This window comes from Nothobranchius furzeri, chromosome 1 (genome assembly GCF_043380555.1).
Source record: "Nothobranchius furzeri strain GRZ-AD chromosome 1, NfurGRZ-RIMD1, whole genome shotgun sequence".
Lineage (NCBI taxonomy): Eukaryota > Metazoa > Chordata > Actinopteri > Cyprinodontiformes > Nothobranchiidae > Nothobranchius > Nothobranchius furzeri.
Genome location: NC_091741.1, coordinates 74410730 through 74434324, shown reverse-complemented (window position 1 = coordinate 74434324; position 23595 = coordinate 74410730). Strand labels below are relative to the sequence as shown.

The 23595-nt window shown below is 40.5% G+C and overlaps 1 protein-coding gene across 14 annotated transcripts in view; it reads left to right on the top strand.

The window, feature by feature from the left end:
- Positions 1 to 23595, top strand: part of prom1a (prominin 1a) — a 101176-nt gene that overhangs the window by 54263 nt on the left and 23318 nt on the right. For all 14 annotated transcript variants that reach the window (XM_054739320.2, XM_015951176.3, XM_015951184.3 and 11 more), the window contains 7 exons: positions 15616 to 15736; positions 16292 to 16355; positions 16746 to 16835; positions 19409 to 19638; positions 21812 to 21886; positions 22213 to 22276; positions 22625 to 22784. In XM_054739320.2, the coding sequence (XP_054595295.1) occupies positions 15616 to 15736; positions 16292 to 16355; positions 16746 to 16835; positions 19409 to 19638; positions 21812 to 21886; positions 22213 to 22276; positions 22625 to 22784 (804 nt within the window). The remainder of the gene's footprint in view (positions 1 to 15615; positions 15737 to 16291; positions 16356 to 16745; positions 16836 to 19408; positions 19639 to 21811; positions 21887 to 22212; positions 22277 to 22624; positions 22785 to 23595) is intronic.

Below are 23595 nucleotides of genomic sequence, written 5' to 3'. Positions count from 1 at the left end.
ACCCATGTGTGGATTTATAATAAACCAAGATTATTCCTTTTGTTGCAGCCAAGTGGAAGACCCGTGCCTCATGTGGTTTCCCAGAATGCACTTCAGCTGTCTATTTCAGTCACTGGGCGTCCAACAGTGTTAACACGAAAAGGTCTTAAAATAATGGGCTCAGTAATTCACTGTTATTATGCTAATCGCATGGGGTCTAATTAAAGATAACACAGATACTGAGAAAAGAGTATTTAGCAGCCTGCTCTTAAACTCTAAGGAAGACAGTGCTATTTGTTAGAGTTTGGCCTTACATATAAGGTAGCATCTTCAGTCTGATCCATGATCATGTATCCGGTGTCCCCGACTCCAACCTGGTTGGTGATCTTTATGAAACACCTGTCACTCATTTACTTTACATTTGTTTCTACTTTAAAAGGGACTTCTGATGGAAACTCCACTTTTTGGAGCTTTTACTGTGGTATATTGCCATTTCCTCATGAGAAATACTCCCAAACCCTTTTTTGGCTGCATACATGCATTTTCCTGCCTCAGCTTCAATTTGGTCCAACTAAAGATTTTTCCTGCATCCAGGAAAAAGTAGTCCACTTGTGTCACCAGGTATTTCTCCTCCCCCTGAATCTGGTCTGGTCTCGGTTCTGACCCCTGGATATTCTGTTGATATTCTGACAAATTACTCCTGCATTGGGGACAAAACACTGCTGTAAAAGCCATGTGTCCTTTCTACAAAAGCCTCATTTAGAAAACAATGATGCCAATTTGCCACAACCCCAAGCCGGCAGTTGAGCTTTAAATCATTTATAAGTGGTCAGACCGTGGTGGTAATGTGGTGCAATTGTGTCCTTTTTACAAAAGATTAAATGATAGCGGTATAAAGGGGGTTTGGGGGTGGTCTCTGCGCTGCCGTGGACTTCCGTTTATCTTGGAAATATCTTGCTTTTTATTGGTCAGGGTTAGGCTCATTACGTTTTTTTGAACAAGCCACTCTTACCGTAAAGGCGTCTGACCTCCACAGTCTCCATGCAGTCCCTGGTGGTCTGACCTCTAGCTCTAGCAAAGAGAAGCTCCTGGAGGTCCATCACACTAGTTTATCATCTCAGCTGATTCTGTTTACAAAAACAAAATGTACTGCCTGTGTTTACTTTCATTTTCTATGTAGTTACCGGCCAGATCTCAGCAGTTACTCCCCACGTCATCTTGGCACCTCCCTCTGTTGCGCGAGGCGTAATATGCATTCACAAGTCATGTGATGCCGCAATATTACTACCAAGTGTGGCGGCATGAATGCCTCAAAACTCCTGCAACACCATGCTGTCACGGCCAGTTCATAAGACACACCGTGGTGGCAGGATTACGCTGATTTGCTGGCATGGTGTGTAATGGCCAGCTCAGGATATGTGTCTTAGGCAACTATTGTTTTGTAACAGACTCAGTGGTCCAGTGGTTAGAGTGCCAGGCTGGCATGTAGTTTGGTGCAGGTTTGCCTCTTACTCAAGCCTGTAATTGTTTTCTTCTTTTTTAGCTAAACTTGCCAGTATGATGTTTTCAATCCTTTATTGGTAAACTGCTTTCTTTGCTTATTTAGCCTGTGTTAGTCCATGTGAGGTGAGTAGAGTAAATCAACTAAAATGCTGCTTAGAAATGACCAAATTGGAAGATCCTAAAGCCTGGGGCACAACGGACACAGATGCTCCGCACCGCGTCATTCCCGTGCCACGCCGTCATTTTAAATAGAAGCCATTATAGTTACTGAGTGGCTACACCAGATAGGCGCCAGTTCTAATTCAAGTGCCACCGCGTTGAGTGGTGCACTTTACAACAGACATTACGACGCGGAACGGCTTTACGACACATACCCAACCTCAGTATTGATAACGTTCATTTAACCTAAAAATATTCAATAAATAGCCTACTTACCCATTTAAATGAATTAGAGTCTCTCAAAACACGACGGCAAGTCTGATCACGTAAAAACAAGAGTGAGTTTCCGCTTCCTGTTCTCAAGCTTCATGGCGGGGGCCATCGGCCATCAGCTTGAACACTGTTGCTAACCACTTAAACATTCTCTGTCTCCTGATAATAACATTTGCTTTCTTTGACATTGAATGTGCTACTACTAATTTACCAGTTTAATTATAGATTCACTAGGAAAAATACAATAAAGTTTATCTCTCACCAAATAGAATATTTACTAAGAAATCACAATGTAACCATGGAAACATTACTTGGTATATATGTTGTGTGTGTGCGTGTGTGTGTGTGTGTGTGTGTGTGTGTGGATGTGTGTTTGTGTGTGTGCGTGCGTGTGTGTGTGTGTGTGTGTGTGTGTGTGTGTGTGTGTGTGTGTGTGTGTGTGTGTGTGTGTGTGTGTGTGTGTGTGTGTGTGTGTGTGTGTGTGTGTGTGTGTGTGTGTGTGTGTGTGTGTGTGTGTGTGTGTGTGTGTGCTCTGTCTTCTCGATCCCCAGTGAGTCGTGGAGGATGGCTGCTTATACTGAGCCAGGATCTTCTGGAGGTTTCTTCCTGTTAAAAGGGAGTTTTCCTCTCCACTGTCGCTAAATGCTTGCTCAGTATGAGGATTGCTGTAAAGTCACTGACACTAGTCAGTGACTTGATGCAATTTGCTGGGTTCCTTATATAGGGAACTTTTTTTGATCGGCTTAATGAACTGAACTGAATTGGAATGTTTACTGTGTGAAGTGCCTTGAGATGACTCTTGTCGTGATTTGGCGCTATATAAATAAACTTGATTTGATTTGATTCAAGTCCCAAGTGAGGTTGTGACTATCACTTGCCTTTGCAAGAAGCGCTCAGCGGCATGGCGCGTCCTGTGTGACTATTAAACTTCCCCAGCACATCTCTCCGGTGTGCCCCAGGCTTTAGAGACACTAAATATTCTGCAGAAAATAATCTATGAAACTAAATTATAAATAAATGGAATCTGCTGCAGCTGGCTAAATAAATTACTGCCAACACCATTGAGAATCTAACCTGTGTCCGCTCATAGTAAAGCAAGACAAAAGGGAGGCACCTAAACCACTGGACTAAGCCTAATACAACAGTAGCCTTTCCTGAAATGCTGTTGTAGGCGTGTTTTGTCTGAGCGGGTGTGGGCAGAGCTTTGCTAAAACAAGTTGTTTCAGTTCCGTGTATAAAATCAGACTGATGAAAATAACCTTATATTTAAGGTAAATTACATCTCAATAGTGCCAAAGGTAATATTTAATCAAATGTGCCTACATTTGCTCTTAAAGTTTAACATTGAATGATTTGGCCCCTTTAATTCATGCAACACATTTACAGATGAAGTCTGTGGTGCAGAGACTTTATAACCAACACATTCAAACAAACACCCATGTACAATTACTATCAAATCTAAATCTTGATTATGTTTCAACACCTTGCTCTAGGCTCTGCATAAGCCTGTTAATCACCTACTAATTGAAATCAGGTGTGTTGAAGCAAAGTTAAAACTACAACTTGCTGGATACTGGCCCACAATTAAATAGCCCTGATGTAGAGACTTGAAGCAGATCTGGGAATGACCTGGCACATAATCTACACCAGGAATTCCCAAAGTGTGGTGCGCGCACCCCCAGGGGTGTGCGAGCTACCGCTAGGGGGTGCGCGAGGTGAAAAGTGTAATGGCTGCGGAGCTCAGAGAAGTCTGTCATATGTCACCATTAGCGTAGCCAGAAACTCATTTGTGGGTGGGCCAAAGAAAAAATAAGTAGGCACAATAAATGTAATTGAAAACAAGTATATTTTTGCGCGTGTGTGTGTGTCCTCCACATGTGCCCTAGCTTCATAATAACAATGCGCCGAGCTTCAGCACTCTGGCCTGCGCACGCCGATATGTTCCGTATTTGATCATTTTTAACGGTGTTGGAGGAATCTGAAGGTGGTGAGTCACTCTGGCAGATTGTAATTAACACCGTTACTAAGAAATCACAATGTAACCATGGAAACATTACTTGGTATATGTCTCATGCAGGTGTTCTGACATTGTAAACACTGCGGTCAAGTGAGCCATCATTATTGTAAACCTCACACACAGAACATTGTGGATGTAACTAAATAAATCAAGAAATTATTCCCATTCAGGCTACTAACAGCGTGCTGAAGATCTGAAGTTCAGAGTGCGTCTGTCAGAGGTCAGACGCGTTCCAGCGGAACCACGGCTCATGGGTGCACAAGTGAGCACATCTGGGCTGGGCAGAAGTCATTTTACAACATTGGTTTAAATAGCGCCAATAACGAGACGCGGTGACTGGAGCGGCTCATGGAGCTGTGCTGCACGAGCGCGCGCGCGCACACACACACCCAGATTCAATGAGCGGGCACGCTGCGCAAACTCCAGCTCGCCGTCAGACTGAAAGCAGAAATGAGCGCTGCCTCCTCTCTGATAAAAACTTTTAAGAGGTTTTATAACAGTATTTTTCATTCCAGGTCAAATTAAGATAGTAGCTTCTATTTTGGGATGACGTATTAAAATCGAGTCCGCTTCAGCCATGTGACTCCTCATGAACCTGACCACAACTCATGTTTCTGCAGCATTTGTTATTCCAGTCCGCGTGGCAGCGGATCGCAGATTCAGCCGCACCATAAAACAGCAATAAGTCGGTCTGAGGCAAAAGTGAACCTCATGGCTTTTCCAACTTTTCCCCTATATACATTTGATTACGCACAAGTAGGTGACCAGCTCAGGTTTACGCAGAGCAGAAGGAAGGAGAGCGCTCTGGCCGCACAGGTTAAACATTCCTACTTTAAGAAAACCGTTAAATTGCATTGCTTATGTGCTACCTGGGCACTCTAAATATTTATTTAAAATTAAATCAAAGGAAATTGTAATGGTATCGAATGTTTATTAACTACTATTTAAAAAATGAAAGTGATGGGGGAAAGGTCAATCATATTTTTTAACCCTGTCTGTTTAGCTTGACGTCTGATATATATATATATATATATATATATATATATATATATATATATATGTATATATATATATATATATATATATATATATATATATATATATATATATATATATATATATATATATATATATATATATCCATGCCCTGATGTGGGGGCTAGGGGGTGCGTCGACATGGTCGGGACATAGAAGGGGGTGCGCGGCTAAATAAGTTTGGGAACCACTGATCTACACATTCTCCCTCATAATTTCAAGTAGCAGTAGGAACTGACCAGGACATTGCTAAAAACCATGGTGTCCTCAACTCACAGCAGGAAGGCTGGGTTTGATTTCTGAAAGGGAGATTTCTGTGTTTTCCTCATGCATGTTTGGGTTTTCTCTGGTTTCCCCCAAAGATGCTTTTTAGGTTATTCAGCGACTTCAAAACTGGCACAAGTGTAACCGTGAATGGTTGTTTATCTCTATGTGTTCCTGTGATGCACATGCAACCTGTCCAGGTGTAACTCCCCCTCTCACCCTGATCTCGATAAGCATCATTGACTCAACCCTGAACAGGAGGAAGCAGATACAGAAAACAGAATGTTTGAAATACAGCTTGAAATGTACATTCAAAAAACAGATTCTTAATTGGGAACTAAAACTAATCTCATTTTCTAATTAAAATTGTCAAATAAAATTCTGTTTTAATTATTGTAAGTTGTGAATCTGGTAAAGGGGACAGAACACTCTAGTTTGTGGTCAGACTTTTGAATTTCAAAAGCAGTTTTCGAGTTTTTAATTTTAAAAATCGTTATCAGTACAATTACTGCCAACGTAAGCTTGAATTGAGGTATGTTCCTTTACTTTTTCATTTTTAAGTTTTTACTTCCTATCTTTATGTTTACAACACAAGCCGTGTTTCTGTCTGAAAACAGTGGTGATGGAATTCAACACCTGAGAAAACTTAATTTTTGTTTACAAGCAGACTAAAGTCACAAATGTAGGAAACTTTAAGAAACACCCAAAATAGTCTACTAAACACACACACACACACACACACACACACACACACACACACACACACACAAAAACACACACACACACACATGCACGCACGCACACACACACACACACACACATGCATGCACGCACACACACACAAAAGGAGGCACAATAGCCTCTAAGATATCACTCCCTCTGTAAGCATCGGGTTATGTTGGAAGTCTCTTTTACTTGAACTCAAAATGTTGCCAACTTGGAAACTGTAACAGAATGAAAAAGTAAAATGAAACTTTGCATGAAGCCTTTTGGGAAATACAAGTGTGAAACCACAGAGCAAACATACAGTAAAATAAATATGATATTACTCAGAACAATAATGAGGAGGACAGTGTATCAGCCCAAGTTGGGATTTTTTAAACATATGAACAGATTGGCTCAAGTTTACCTCAGATGTTAAATCGCCTTAAAAAGTTAATAAAAACTCTCTTTCACTTTGAATGCCTTTGATCACAGCTGTGTATGGTTTTGGAACATGGTCTAATGGAATAAATAGGTTTCTAAAGTCTTAGATTATATTGGTGTCAGAATATTTTAGATGTAACCAGCTGCCTACAGTATTCTATCACTTTTCCCATTTCTATTACCAGTAGGTTGGTTATGAATTCTAAAGTTTTTATTGTGGAAGAGTCGAGGACAACAGAGAGGATGGTTAACCTGCATGGTTTACTCACCTCTAACTGAGCTCCAAACCAAGAGCTGGCAAATGATACCCAACATTTATTCAAATACAATCACAAGAATCTACATCCCGCCACCTGGGAACGAATCATTCAAGTGGCCTACCACATCGTTACTCAATGCTGCCAAACAACGTTTAGTGTTTTTATGCCTCTGCCTATCCAGCCATAATCTGCCTTTTAATTAGAACTTGGTTGTGGGGGAAACAGCTTCAACAAGGACCCCCCCCCCCCCCCCCCCCCCCCCAAATTTCCCTCTCTCCAGTTACCTTCTTAAACTCATTTTTAGAGACTTCAAGATGTTCCAGAACACATCTTTACCAGATGTGCAAACCACCTCAAGTAGCTACTTTAGATGAGAAGAGGCAGTAACTCTACTCTTAGCTTCCCCCAGGAAGCTGTGTTCTTCACCCTATCTTTGAGGGTGAGTCCAGCCACAGTCTCATTTTTTCAGTCATTACTAACAACAATAGATAAATGCTGGTCAAAGAGCAAATCAGTTGGTAAACTGACAGCTTTACCTTTTAGCTCAGCTCTCTATTCACAACAGATCAGTGTGGCGAGCGCATCACAGTAGAAGCTGCCCAATCCACTTATGAATCTCCTTTTCTACCATCATTTGAGAACAAGGCCCTAAGCTCACTGAGGTCCTCCACCCAGGGGCAGTAGCTCATTCCCAACCCAGAAATGTTAATCCATCTTGATGTGATTTACTGATTTTAACAGGTGTTAAAATATATTGAAAAAAGGAGGAAGGATAGGCGTCTCAATAAAGACTGACATGACCTAGAGTCATCAGGCTGAAACTGATTGAACTGTTTACAGAGGAATTATGGGTCTGCTATCTTCCAACAAACATCTGCAGCTTAATAAGCAAAAACCTTCACAGAGAACTTATGAGGAGGAAAAGCAACAGAGCTGAAGTATCCATTGTCTGGTTAGATTTTAATAGAACACAAAGCTGATGCGGGATGTCGAGTTCAGAAAGCGACTTGCAAAGCTCCATGGAGAAAGCTCAAACAATGGATAAAAGCAACATAGCAAAGGTTGCTCAAGGGGACAATAACAAACACTGAATATTTTTGTTACTGTATTTCAGTACTACTGCATCTAAACTCAATGCACCTGTTTGTAAAGCACAGGATGGAACAATGAGTGTTTTTTAAAGCAAGACTAAAAGGAATAAATTGGTGGCAACATTGACCTTTTGAGATGATGTATGCTCATTTACTTCATCTGAGGGAGTGTTCATGACACAACAGGATAGTTTTAGATGTATGTTGTTTGGGTTGGCAGCATAGTTATTGTTTTTTGCAGAAAAAGAACAGTTGTGCTGTAATCTGGTGCTTAGAGAAAAGAACAGAGGCCAGATAATAGATTCTAGGTTGTAACAGTGTGAAACAAGGAAAGGGCTGAAGGGCGACTATCCCAGCATCGCGACTGCAGTCACGCTGAATACAGCCATTGTTGGGAGTTTGTAAAAAGCTATGGAACCACCAGACCATGTAACGCTCACTTCCCAGCCCCCAGTAATGGCCTACATTCTACAGTAGAGAGAGAGATGCTCTTCTTCATCTGCTGTTGTGAGGCTTCCAGCTCCAGGAAAAAGTTTCATGTGTCATTTGGCTTTGGCTCAAACATGAATTAAAGCCCTTTTCCAGTGTTGTTAGAGGTAAATCCTCCTCCCACTGTGTTGGAATTATCCCCTCTGGTCAGGCAGAGGCACAATATGAGAAGGAAGTCAAACAGTCATCCAGTCAGCTGCCAAAGAAATATAGCGGGTCAGTTAGGAAAAATGCTGCAGCACGACTCAGCAGCCTGATTTAGAAAACAAATTAGTTTATTTAGAAAAATTTAAATGTCATGGTGTCTAAATAGCTTCAAAAACATTCCAGTGAAACGGTTATTTCAATGGTAAATCAGACTGACCGGGCAAACACATTCTCTCCTTTTGGGGTAGAGGCATGTTCCTTATTAATGTGGTTATGTGACGAGGCCGTGTAGCTGCAGTAGGAATCTGCCAGAGTGCTCTCGTTGGAATGAAACATTGAGGAGCGTTATGATAAATGATCCAAGGTCTGCAAGAGAACAAAAGCAAAGCAAAAATCATATTATGAAAAATACAAAATTTTAGAAATTCAAGCTTACACTTTTTTGTCTTTCTACCCTTTAATGGTGTTCGCATGTTGCTATTCTACATTACTGAGAGCAAAGAAGCTACACATATTCTTATCCTACTGATCAGACTCACAATTCCACTAATTAAAGAGCAAGTTCACAGAGAAACCATTTTTTATTTATCTTTTAAAATGAGGCTGAACGTGACAATAGTCTCCTACACCCATCTCCTGCATTAGCTTCTGATAGAAAATAGATGGCGAAACTCTAGGATTAGAAAAGCCTGAAAGATCTGCGTCACACCGTCACTTAACATTCATGGACTCACTCATCTTATCACGACTTACAACGGGGAAGGCTGTTGTTGGTTTAGCGTCCAGAAAGCATCAGAGAACACCTTCGCTAGTAGAAGCTAACTGTTAGCATTAGCAACTTCACCACAGGGCAGAACTCTTCCAGGATTCTGTTATTTGTGGAGATAAAACATTTACTTTGCAAAGTAAACAGATTCAGTGGTAGATTCTAGTTGTTGTTAGCCAATCAGAGGAGAGATGTCCAAATATCAGGAAATAAGACTCCAAATCCTGCTGTGTGAAGCTACTTTCTCTTCTGAAGAAGAAGAAGAAGAAGAAGAACAAGAACAAGAACAAGAACAAGAAGAACAAGAAAAGAAAAAGAACAAGAAGAACAAGAAAAGAAAAAGAAGAAGAAGAAAGTATCATTTCTATAGCACCTCTCAAGATAAAAATCACGAGGCGCTTCACAAAAACAAAAAATGAAAAAATATAAAAAATAATTTAGAAAATGGTTAAAATTATATTTAAAATGAGCAAAAAAATAGAAAATTGTGATAAAAAATGTAAAAAAAGAGAGAGAGAGTGAATAGGAAAGAGGGAAATCAGTGGATCCTGAGGAAGGTGGAATTGGTGGGGAGAGCAGAATAAAGAGAGTGGTGAAGAAGGTCATACAAAAGCCAGCTTGAACAAGTGAGTCTTCAGCTGCTTTTTAAAAGAGACCACTGAGTCCACTGATCTCAGGCTCGGGGGGAGAGAGTTCCAGAGTCTGGGGGCCACAGCAGCAAATGATCTGTCACCTTTGGTCTTTAGCCTGGTGCGCTGCACGACCAGTAGGCTTTGATCACTGGACCTCAGGGACCTGCTGGGGCTGTAGGGACTAAGAAGATCACCAATGTAAGATGGTGCTTGTCCATGTAAGGCCCTGTAGACCAGAACCAGGTTCTTGAAATGAACCCTGATGTTGACTGGCAGCCAGTGAAGCTGGAGGAGAAGCGGGGTGATGTGGGTGTATTTGGAGAACTTGGTCAGAAGCCGAGCACAGGCATTCTGAACCACCTGTAGACGGTTCAGGGAGGTTCTGCTCAGACACGTGAAAAGAGAGTTACAGTAGTCTAAGCGTGAGGAGATGAAGGTGTAGATAACTGTCTCAAGTTCAGAGTGGGACAGAATGGGACTCAGCTTAGCAACGTTCCTGAGATGGAAGAAGGAAGAGCGAACAAGAGAACTAACATGAGAATCCAGGGTGAGGGGTGGGTCAAAGGTCACGCCAAGATTCCTGACGGAAGGTTTGGTGTGAGAAGCTAGCTGACCAAGAGAGTCTCTGACTTTGGGAACCAGCTTGTCTGGGGCACAGATGAGGATCTCAGTCTTATCTTCATTCAGCTTTAGAAAGCTCCCAGCCATCCAGGTTTTGATAGAGGCTAAGTATGTGTGTAACAGCTGCAGCTTAGACATCTCATGGGGCTTAAAGGAGATGTACAGTGGGATGTCATCTGCATAAAGATGGTAGGACATTCCTTTGAAGGAGCTCAGGATGTGCTGAAGAGAAAGCAGATAGAGGAGGAAGAGCAGAGGCCCCAGCACAGAACCTTGTGGGACACCATGGGTAAGGGAGGTGGTGGAGGACCTAAACTTGGAGACGGCCACAGAAAAGGAGCGCTCAGAGAGATAAGAGGAGAACCACTCGAGAGCAGATCCTGATGGGCCTACCCAGTCTCTCAGCCTCTCCAGTAGCAGGTGATGGTCAACAGTGTCAAAGGCTGCAGTCAGGTCCAGCAGGACCAGAACAGAACAGTCCCCTGCATCACTGTGACTCAGAAGGTCATTAGAGACATTAAGAAGAGCTGTTTCAGTACAATGAGCTCTATGAAAACCTGACTGGAAGCAATTATAGATGTTATGATTGCTTACAGTCAGATTTTTGTAGAGCTCATTCTACTGAAACATTCTACTGAAATTTTTGGCTGATTTCTTCATCCTCAAACAGGCACATCTGAGCTTGTTTTCCCTTGAGGATGTCTTACAACAAGAGACCACTGCAAATTATTAAAACAATTAATAAACTTTATCTTTAAAAATGATTACCAACATTTTGTTTAGAATTTCATTCCACAGGAACATGGAAAGGCACCTAGAAGTGTCATCACTGAAATCTAAAGTGTTTCTCAGGAGTGAGCAAAAAGTAGCAAAGCAGTAAAAGCTTCAACTCGTGATGAACTCAGCTGGTCTGGGTGCAGCAGATGTGCAAGCACCAGCACAGAACAACAAAGTTTTCCAGTGGTGAAAATAGAAACTAACCGCCTTCGATCTCAAAAGCGACATCGAGTAAAAGTAAAAAATAAAGCTTGCAATTGTTTTAAGTTTGAATTGTTTAATGAATATTCAGTCTTTTGTAGCCTCATATTTCACACGATTGTAGCTTAACTGTGAAACTGAAAACACTCAGACACATTTTCATTGCAGACTAGAGAAACCTTAAATCTCTCGGTTCCAGAATCAGCAGACCAATAAAACTAACTGCAAGTCAAACTGTTTCCTCAGTAAAATTCACATTTTTATCTGCTAGTCAGTAAAGGCCTGCCTTTATCTTTTTACAATGACATTTTGTTCAGTCATTTGACATTTGAACATAAATACACGTTTTGTCTAGAATTTATATTTGTACTTTTATTCCTTCATTTCAATAAATATAAGCCAAACCAGATATTGTGAGTATTTCTGGCCTTTAACTGCACAGTTGGTTTCAAAGTGCAATGTTTCTTCTGCACCAGATTCCAGTGAACTTTTAGGACACCAACCAACAGAAACAGTGAGCAAGAGACAAAGAAAAAGAGAGAGGTGGGGGAAAAAGAAAGAAAGAAAGCCAGTCAAGGAGAAAATGAAAATGAAACCAAACCAACAAATCAACAGCAAGTGTGTCAGTGTTCACAGTCTTCTTCCGGCTCTTGGAAAGTACAGACGCGTTTTTCCTCCTCTCCTCCCTATCTTATCCCAAGGTTCTTTGTCTGCCTTTGGGTGTACGGTGCTTCTGCATTTTTTTTCTGGAAGCTGAAAATTATTAAAAATGGACCTGGTCAGTTGGTCTCTCAACATGATTGACAAGATTTTTTTCAACAATGAGAACGGGAGAAGGGGCTCCTGGTTGCCCCTCTGGGACAGAGCCACTTGGGCATATCAGTGACTCCTGGAAACAGTGGAACCTGATCTGCCTCTCCCACCTTTCTGTAGAGGATTCTGAAGACGTCTGGATATTCATGGTGTTGGTGTCAAGGTTCCTGCTTTTTGGCCTGAGTGGTGATCTGGCTTACCGGAAAATTAATGAGCTGTCAAGGAATATTGGCTCAATCCCGGAGCTCTGGGATGGATTACACCGCGCTGTGAACGCACAGACTCATATAATTGTCGAGATGAGTCGTAAGCTTGGAACTTTGGCTGAGATTCAGGCTCTGGCACAGAAGTTGGATTTGATCAAGAAGCAAGTTGACAGGTCAGCACGGATTGGGATTGATTAATTATGCCATTATTGGATTTAGAGGGGTTGAGGACCCACGGAACTTTAAGGCAGAGAGGAAACTATCTCTGTCTGGCCCCAAAACAAGTTCTTATCTGAGTCTGGTGCCTTGAGCCTGTGAGGCTGAAGCGATTACTCCCCCTCAGAAGAAATGTGGAATGCTGCCGTCGCCATGGCAACTCTGTCTCCCTATCCCAGCCTGGGTGGGACTGCGACCGGTGAAGGCTGTTGAATCGTTCCAGGAGTCACTGTGCTCTCTAAACCCAACAACCTCACACCCCTGTCCAAATGGAGGTGACGAGTGCTGCTTATCGTGGCTGCATTCACTGATGTTTGGAGAGTCCTCTACCCTACCTCCCCACCTAGTGGACACTTATGTTGTGTGATGTCTGAAGTATGTTGCATTTTTGTCTGAGGTGTTTTTTGCATAGCAAAGCTGCCCTCCCGGTGGAGGGTAACTCTGAAGTGCCTTTTTTTCCTCCACATGACCCAATCCTCATGTAAACCCTCTGATCTCTATTAAGGTAGCGCAACTCGGGTTGCGAATGACCACAGTCACCAATTCTTGTCATGTGTCCATGCCTATGTATGTATGTCTGATCTCAGAATTGTGTGTACTGAAACTCTAATTTCCCTCTGGGATTAATAAAGTATCTTTGAATTCAATGTAGCAGATTTATATACAGTGGGATGCAAGAGTTTGGGCAGTTTCTTCTTGGTTTTCCTGTATAAATTGTTGGTCGTTACAATAAACTAAGGAATGTAAATGCATGGTGAGTTTGTTTTATTTGTATTAAAACATTAAACAAATCAGTTATATTTCAATAAATGAATAGGATGCCTCCTGGACGCCTCCCTGGTGAGGTTTTCCAGGCACGTCCAACCTGGAGGAGGCATAAAGGTAGACCCATGACACATTGGAGGGACTATGTCTCTCACCTGGCCAGGGAACGCCTTGGGATTTCCCCAGAGGAGCTGGCCCAAGTGGCTGGGGAGAGGGAAGTCTGGGCCTCTCGACTTAGGCTACTGCCTCCACGACCCGACTCCGGATAAGCAGATGAAAATGGATGGATGGATGGATGGATGGATGGATGGATGGATGGATGGATGGATGGATGGATGGATGGATGGATGGATGGATGGATGAATGGATGGATGGATGGATGGATGGATGGATGGATGGATGGATGGATAGGATATAATAACATCACATACTGTATTGAAATTTGTATAGTTGTGAATGATATGATGACCCAGTTACTGAAAATCTCATCACCATTTACAGATGTTGTGCAGCTCTGTTTCGTGGAAAACATTAAGAAGTTGCATTGTTAGGAGAGTACATGATGCTCCTACAAACCAAAGCTGTCATTTTACATATTTAGCATTTTCATTAAAGTAAAATAAGACTTATGGCTTGACTGTTTATTCTAAATATGCCCACTGATGAGCAACACCATTAGAAACAATGCCAGATGAAGACACAATTTTAATATCTAAACTTAACATTTCTGTGTTTGCTGTTAGTCAGTGAAGTACAACTGAAAACTTAATTTCTGCACAAATTTCAAGTAATTAAGTTAAACTCATCAATCCATTTGTAGGATTCTAAACACCCCCTTAAACAAGCTATGAATTTCAATCAAAGGGACTCTCAGCTGCCAAGACGTAATATCCACCAGAGGTCATACCAAGGGGGGAGAGCAAATGTAATTAGTTTTTGGTTTTGGGAAATCAGACAGAACGTATATTTAAGAAATGCACGCTTAAAGTATGGACTTTAGTCAGGAGACTCCAGGCTAATGTGTAATTGTCATTATTTGGATTGACAAACACAATCAGAGATCAGTTAAGAGCCTAGCCTGTTGTGTTTTACAGAGAAGCAGCACGTTCAACTAAACAGGAAGAATTTTAAAATCAGACTTTAAGAAACATAATTCATAACATGGAAAGATCAGCTTAATATCTGATTAAATGAAATGAATTATGGAAGGCAACAGTGGTGACTGTACAGTAAACTACACACTCCAGCATTTAACATACGGGCTGTCCCTGTATTTGTACTAATAACAAATGCACAACGATGGCTTTTTATTCGGTGAGTCACAACAACTTGATTCATCTCTATTGAGCTCGGTTGCATCTGAGTCAGTCCTTTTGTTATTTCTCTCTGCAAGTCATCTTACATCATTCATAAAGCTGCACATTCTGCTCAGGCGTTCCTGTGAAAGAGACTAACGTACAAGGCTGCTTCAGGAATTTCAGCTTTTTCAGAATCCACCGTACAACTGAGTTTATGACCTTTTCCTCTGAAGTTAATCACCCCAACTCTCACAAGAACATTCAAACAGACGCCGAGCGCCGGGGGTAGCTGTGAGGTGCTGAGCACAAAACTCAGCTGGGATCAGAGTGAGTCATGGAAACAGCCTATCATTATGGGCTGTCGCTCCCTTGATGCTGCTGAAGCTAATTAAGCCTTGTATTGTGCTACTCAGGTCTGTTTGAAGTATAAAAGAAACACTTTGTTATTTCTTGTGCCGTTCTGTGTTTTAATGTTTAATTTCATTTGTTTACAATCTGGAAACCTCATGATTATGTAGATGTGCAAAAATATTTGAATGAAAATATGCTTTAATTGCCAAAGTTGAGAAATTGCCTCTTTAAGTTTATGTCTTGACTGGCAAATAAAAACAATTGCTTGGTGAGGGCTAATTTCTTTTACTCGACCACACATTTGGCTAATGTTTTTATGCATGTAAGGCAGAGACTGTATGCATGTAAGGGTGTTACAGAATAATGTATTAAATAATAATCATTTATGTTGTGGTTCATATTACATATATAACTTTCAGCAAAGCTGGCTTTCAATGAAATAAAGCTGACTCTATAGGTGATTTGACCATAAAGGTAATAATGAAGGTGAAGACTGACCCCTGCTGCTCAGGACCCGCCACCACTCCTGCTCTGCTTCATCCAGCCTGCAGAGTCGTGTTCTGGGACAGTCCCGTGATTATTTTTGTGTTTATCAACTGTTTACAGGATTGGAGTGCTGTGTGCATATGCTGCCAACCAGAACCTGAGCTCGCAGGTGAAAAACATCCGACGGTTGGTCAACAGCAACATGAGGGACCTGCACACCTTTGCTAACGACACACCAACGGTGGGACCCGAACAGAAAATATAGGAATTGAAACTAGATTGTCTGCTTAAACAATAGCTTTAAACTCCTCAGTTCAGTTTGTGTTATTATGATAAATGTAAACCAAATATTTTAGTAAATATAGGCAACTATTGGTTGAACAAGTATTAAACAGCAAAAAATTAGGCAAATAGTTTTTTAAACAAAGAAAATGACTATTTTTGAATTAAAAAGTAATAACACTTCAAAGAAACTATATTTATGAAATAATTTCAACCAGAGAAAAGACACGTCTTACTTTTGAGCAACGCAAGAGCATACAGAAACCTCTCAAAATACTTAATGGCATTTTTAAAGCTCGATGTTTCAGTTTGGTGAGTTTTATCAGTCCTCAGAACAGAACCACAAACAGCTTTAAATCCATTTGATGTTACTCGTGTTAATAATTTTCATATGTGACTAATAATGTAGAATGCATGTGTTATTTAGAAGTTGGAGTCTGTGATGAGGCTTATGAACTAGTTTGTGTTTGCTTTTCATTCCTAAAACTCCTCTGCTCTGTTTTCCTGTTTGCAGCAAATTGATTACCTAATATCCCAGTACGCCACAGCCAAGAACAAAGTCATCTACGACCTAGATAGTAAGTAAACCTTCTCTTTGCCTGAAAGGGTGAATTAAGTGGGCATAAATGATTCACTGAGCTCTTAAACTCGGTTGTGTGTTGATTCCTTTTTTTCCGCTCCACGACTTGTTTTGGTAACGTATGAGAGACATAACTGGGTCTGGAACACTACAGCTGTAAAGGTCCTCCTGAGAATTAAAGTTTTCTCCTGTATGCAGCTCTTTCCTGAAGTTAACAAGCGGTAGAACTTGTAACTGTTACTGGGAAAATGTTTTGTTTGTCACAGTAAGCAATTATTACAAGAAGTCAGACATTATATGGTTCAACAGTGGAAAACCTGTGAGGAGAGGAACCTTAATTATCAATAACAGCAGAATATTATTTATCCTGATCTGTGTTTCCTTTCAGACATAGGTCCCTTATTGGGTGGGAGGATACAACAGCACCTGGATAAGGAGGTTCACCCTGCCTTGGACCAAGTGCTGAACATGGCTGGAGGTACATTTACTCTACCTTCACAGTTCGCAGTTACGTGAATTGAACATGCGTGTTTTAAAAATGAAGATCAAGTCACCTTTTACAATTGTTAACAGCATGTTGACTCACTTTTCTAATATATTCCTGTAACATTACACTCTAGTATCCTTAAATGTTTACATTTTTCTTTTTTACCAAGTGAAAATTCAGAGAGCCATCAAAGGTATAAGTGATTTAAATTGTTTGGATCCCTGATTTTGTGAATTTTGATGCTCCTGGTGTGTGCTCCTTTTGTTTTCCTCCTCGAAAACGTCAACCTGCCCAGATTTAGATTTGCAAGCAAAATTATTGTTAACACTTTACAATAAGGGTCCCTTTATTAACGTTACTTAGTGCATTATTAAGCATTAATAAACTACTAAATAAAATGATTAAGTTGTGGTTCACTGAAAAAGTGTTTTTCATGCAGGCTGAATGTGAAAATACCGGTAGTCTCCTACACCTATTTTGACTTAGCTTCTGATGAAAAATAGACAGTGAAATGCTTGGAATTGAAAAGCAAGTTCAAGTTTATTTATAAAGCCCCTTCCTACCCCCAGTCAAAGGGGCCCAAGGTGCTGAAAATAATGGAAAAACAACAAAAACACAATCAAACAGCTATGTAAAAACTACAGAAATATAACATTCAAAGATGAGTTAGAAAACTGTAAAACAACAATGATGATCAAAACATTAAAACATCAGTAGAAAACTTAAGAAATAGCTTTAAGACACACACAAACCTTCATAAATCTGCTGTGAATTTGCATTCAGGGCCTCGGCCATCTTGGCTTGCACCCGCCCACAGGAGGGCTTTTATTTTCATTTTTATTCTATTTTTTGTAGCGAGGAGAGAAAGCGGAGATTGTCTTGGTGATAGTGACATTGTAACATGGATGAACGCGTCCGGTTAGCCAATCAGAAGCGAGGTGTGTGCATATCAATAATAAGTACGCCAGCAGTTTTCAACCCACCTCTGCCCCAGCAATTCTTCTGCATCTCATAACAGGAGCATCATAGCTTTTATTTATTGATTCATAAGGCATTGATTAATGAGAACACTGCAAATGTATTGAATAAATGAGTAAACCACACCTTTAACAACTGCTTAGCCATATTATATAATACATAACTAAGCAGACACCCCCTCCCCCAGCCCCATGTCGTAACTTTAAGGACAATTAATGGTTAACAAAATCAGGGGATCATTTGTTTATTAATGCTTAATAATGCACTAAGTAATGTTAATAAAGGGATCCTTATTGTAAAGTGTCACCAAATTAATATTTTTATTTCTGTTTAATATGAACAGAAATAATGTTTTGCGTTAAGATTTTGTCTCCTGCAGTTTTAACTTATCTGCTGATCTCTCCCGAACTGACATCACCTGCATCTGATTGTCAGCCATTGTTCACCCCCACCCCCACCCCCACCACCCCCCACCCCCACGTGAAAACATCATTAAAACGTGTTTGTATTTTAACTGATTTCAAATATTAAATGTCCAGTAAAAACTTTCAAATAAACAAGCATTGATGCTTATAGGGAGCTTAAGTCACTTCCTCACCACGGGTCCCCAGAAGAATGAAAAAATGAATGCAAGTCAATGGGGCTAAAAACACTATTTTCTAATCCGCTTGTTTTGGGCCATGGATTTCACATACGATGTTCGAGAACTTTAAAGACACATTCTGATACCAAGAACGCACTTATTTTCGAACGGGGGAAATGTTATTTTAGGTTTTGCATGAAAATAAGTCCAGGACTGCAAATGCACTTAACGAAGGTGACGTCATCAAACCAGACACGGAGAAAACTGAGGGAAAAGGCTGTAAGTTCAGCAAACTTCCCACAGGAGGAAAGAACCACCATAAATCTGGTCATTTGGTAAGTAGCAGCTATAGCTCCAAGCTAATAAATCTTAAAGTACGTGACTGTCGTGGTCAAAACACCCATCATTACTTTTAATTTAAATTGCAGTACAACATATGTGTGATCCAGGGCGTAAGGCAAAGCGGATTAGAAAATAGCGTTTTTAGCCCCGTTGACTTGCATTCATTTTTTCATTCTTCCGGGGACCCGTGATGCGGAAGTGACTTAGGCTCCCTATTGTATCTTGAACAAACCACAACCTGCATAAAACATGTAGTTAATGTTTATATATGATTTGTGAAGTTTGTGAATGTTCAAGACTTTTGGGTTTCTAATGAGCCAAATGATGCTTGTATCCGAAATAAATGCATTTCATACAAATTTCTTAATGCTAAAAATCAAGATTTCAGGGAGGAAAGAAAATTTATCAATTGCCTCTTTTCTACTGAATTCATTTTCATTTTGTTAATCAAGACTGACCATTTCTCTGCAACCTCATTTTTACAGATCATCTAATAGTAAGATGTACAAACTTGACCTAATAGAAAAGATGCCCTTTGACCACAAAAAAGAGAACATTTAAAACCAAAGACTTTACTTCTTATTAAATGTAGCCATCATGATTTTCCCACATCAGCAGCCAAATCCACCCCCTCTCTCATCTGTATTCTGTTTGATTTCAGCCATGCGAGAAACCAAGGAGGCCCTGGAGAATGTCAGTGTGTCTCTGGTGGTCTTGCAGGAAGGAGCAGGGAAACTAAACTTCAACCTGAGCCAAGTCCGCAACAGGATCAACCGAACCCTCAATGACCCAGGCTGTCACGATGAGGAATCAGACGCTACTACGGCCCAGCTGTGCAACAACATACGCCTGTCACTCTCACAACTACAGATTAGTGCAAATTTCACCCGGGTACAAAGCAAGACAATCACTCTCTCTATTATGTTTATGTTTATGTTTATGTATTTAGCAGACGCTTTTGTCCAAAGCAACTTACAAGTGATAATCGGCATGTTGCCCTTGAGGCTAACAACAACAAACAACTTGACATCAGTCAAGGAGAGGAGGGAACAAGGAGTGGACAGTAGAGAGGGGGGACAGGTGCAGGGAGGGTGCTAGTTTAGAAGATGCTCTCTGAAGAGCAGGGTCTTCAGGAGTTTCTTGAAAATTGAAAAGGAAGCCCCTCTTCTGGTAGTGCTTGGTAGGTCATTCCACATTTGTGGAACGATGCATGAGAAGAGTCTGGATTGTCCTGAGCGTGGTGTAGGCACTGCTAGCTGACGATCCTGTGATGACCGGAGCGGCCGGGCCGAGACGTACGCCTTTGCAAGAGGATTCAGGTAGATGGGAGCCGTACCATCTCAGACTTTGTATGCTAGTGTTAGCAATTTGAATTTGATGCGTGCTGCTAGCGGTAGCCAGTGGAGCTCAATGAACAGAGGGGTGACATGTGCTCTTTTTGGCTGATTGAAGACCAGACGAGCCGCTGCGTTCTGGACCATTTGAAGAGGTCTCACAGTACAGCCTGGAAGACCAGTTAGAAGGGCATTGCAGTAATCGAGACAGGAGATGACAGTAGATTGCACCAGGAGCTGGGTGGCATTTTGTGTTAGGTATGGTCTGATCTTTCGTATGTTATACAGCGCAAAGCGGCATGAACAAACAACAGAGGTAACATGATCTTTAAAGGTCAGGTGTTCATCAATAACAACACCCAGATTTCGAACTGCCTTTGAAGGAGCCAGAGATAGGAAGTCATTTTGGATTGAGATATTGTGCTATATGGATGGTTTTGCTGGGATGACAAGTAGTTCAGTTTTAGAGAGGTTGAGTTGGAGATGGTGGGATTTCATTATTACTGTCCTACCATGTGGTGTGTTGCATTTAGTAGCTATGTTTATGTTCGAACAAAATAAAAAGACAGAATTAAGTACTGACAATTTGCTTAAATAATATTTATTAAATGTTTCTTTTCTTTCTTAAGTTTTTTTTCTTAAGTTATAATAATTTTATGGTTGATACCAAACACATTTATGGCACCTAAAGCAATCAGTTTTATTTTGACAGTTTCAGAACCTTCCAGAATGAGCTGTTTCAGGGCTCTGTCACTTTAAGACAACAAGCCAGATCTGGCCACATCCACCCATGCCCCACTTAGGCTGCTATAAGCTGAGAAGCTCCTATACCAGAGAGGGGCTCGGAGTAGAGCCGCTGTTCTTTTAGCAGCAGCTCTCTCTAACACGTGAGAGGTGATTCTAGTCTATTTTCAGTAAAGCCCTCTTGGTGATGTCACAAATGGGAGTTGTTTTGAAACGGCTTGTTTTAGGCCTTAATTTCTAAAACCAAATACAGAAAATTGATGGTTGCATTTTTTTAAGTTTAGAGGAAGTACACCCACATAGCAGTGATTCAAAACTGAATTTTGCATTATACGTCCCCTTTAATCACAGACATTCTTTTCATCTGAGGTCATGATTTAACATGTTCAGCCTGAAAGAAAGCTAAACATCTCTAAAGTTAAAAACTGCTCTAAATTCAAACTTTCAGTTTCTTATATTCTACTGTAAGCTGGAGTTTACAACACCAACCCGCCCCCCAAAAGCTGATATTAGCCAAGAAGCTCCTATATCCAGAAGGGGCTCCTGCAGCGGCAGCCCTCTCACACATCAGAGATGGTTTTACACTAATTTCCCAGCTTGTGACATCCCAAATGGGAACTTGTTTTAGGCACATCATTCCTAATAAAACACTGACAGAAAATAGATAGGTGTGTTGTTTTCACATTTGGAGTGTGTATAGAGGCAGTAGAAACACACATGGCCTCACAACAGGATACAAAAGGTGAGTTTCGCATAATATGTCCCCATTAGTGAAAGTACTGTCAAATGTAAACATGAATTAAAAATGGTTCTGAACATTTCAACATAAGAAGGCTGTAAAAAGATTTTTAAAACTGTCCAAATTGTAAATTTTGTTGTTTATTTTAAAAACTTTATTAACTTTTTTTTTCTTGACTCTTTGCCACTTTGACCTTTTCACTTCAGCTCTTCATTAAAGGTGATCTTACTTTACTATGTGTGTTTAGCTACCAAATGTGAACCCCCAAATGGAAAAGATGAACAATTTACAGAAAACAAATCTCGGTGCAATCGTCTATAAGGTAAGATTTTAATGTAAATCTCTTCATTTACAATTGAAAATTCACATTCTGTTTTTATCATTGTCATTTTAACAATGTGTTAGTTTAGCTTAGCTTGAGTTTATTGTACAAGGACAGCACAAAAGGCAAAATAAAGTAAACTTTTGCTTCACTCACACACTCACACACACACACACACACACACACACACACACACACACACACACACACACACACACACACACACACACACACACACATACACACACACATATTCACATGGTACTTTGCCATATTTAAAGCATTTTAAAATCTCAGCTAAATCTAAAAAACTCTTCATTTCACAGGGGTTTTCCTCACTTAACGACACACCACATGTGGTGATTGAACAGACCAGAAGTGTCGTCAACAGTAAGTGATTGATTTAATATTTATTTTTCCTAACAGTAAACACAGATTGAATATTTTCTGCATTTATTGGTTAAACTGAGGGATATTTTTATTCTTTAGCATTTCTTCTTTTGTCTTGCAAGTCTGAGGATGAAGAGGAAGACTTTAGAAACAAATCTCCTGCTAAATTATTCAATTTAAAACATACTTTGCTATCTATTTCTATTCTTGTCATTAGGAAACCACATGTTTAAATATAAATGTGAATAAATTTGGATCACCGTTGACAGATACATGAATGGTTCCCGCAGCTTCATTCAGCTTCATTCATAGATTACAACTAATTACAATAACTGGTGTTGGTTTCAGATGTCCAGAACTTGATGGACGGAATTGGCAACAACATCAGCAGCTTTTCCAAAGGATTTCCTGTGCAGACATGTTTGTCCAACTTTACTATCTTCATCAGCCATGCACATGCCAAGATTGAAGATTACTATCCTGAAATTGATAAAATGGACTTTTACAGGTAAACCAACCTTCTAAAATTAATATGCATGAGTTTGCATACAGTGTTTGACTTTAAAAATACCTTTAATAGCCTAGAAATCTAGACAAGCCATGGCAAAAGTTTTAGCTATCCAACACTCCATTGTAGCCTCAGCAGGACTACCATTAGCTTGGCTAAGTGTAGGCCGGGCCAATCACAGGACTATATGTTTGTAGAACGACGCTTGACCCACTTAGCAAGGCGGAGCAATTTTTTTTTTTTGCCATGACAGCAGAGCTGCGACAGAGCAAGAAAACAAAGATGGTGGCGGCTCAGGAATGGCACTCGTTTGAAACGGCTTTGGCACCAACTTTGGATAATTTAGACTTAGGCAATTGTTTGCAACATGCAGTTAGAGGTACTTAGGTCATTTATTTCTAGAAATGATGTATTTGACTGTTGATATGAATTCAAAATGTTGTCCTTTCCTCTGATTGGTCCTAGCTCTGACCAATTGTGTGCAGAGACAGCTTGAAAGATTCCGTTCCTACAACCGAGCTCTGTCTATGTGTTGTAGCCAGTCATATATTTACATATATAGGACGGCTTGCCAGGCTAATCTTCACCACTTATAAAGCATTTTTAACTGTGCATCATCAGGATACATAAGATCAGTTATGTAAAATAAAATCTCATTTAAACAGTTTTACTGTAAATGATGTTTTATAAAAACTGTGACTCTTCCACATACCCCATTTTTCTCCACTTATCCGGGTTTGGGATGCTAGGGCAGGAGCCCAGGGAACTCGATGGGATCCCAAGGCTTTCCTGGACCAAACATTTCCATAGA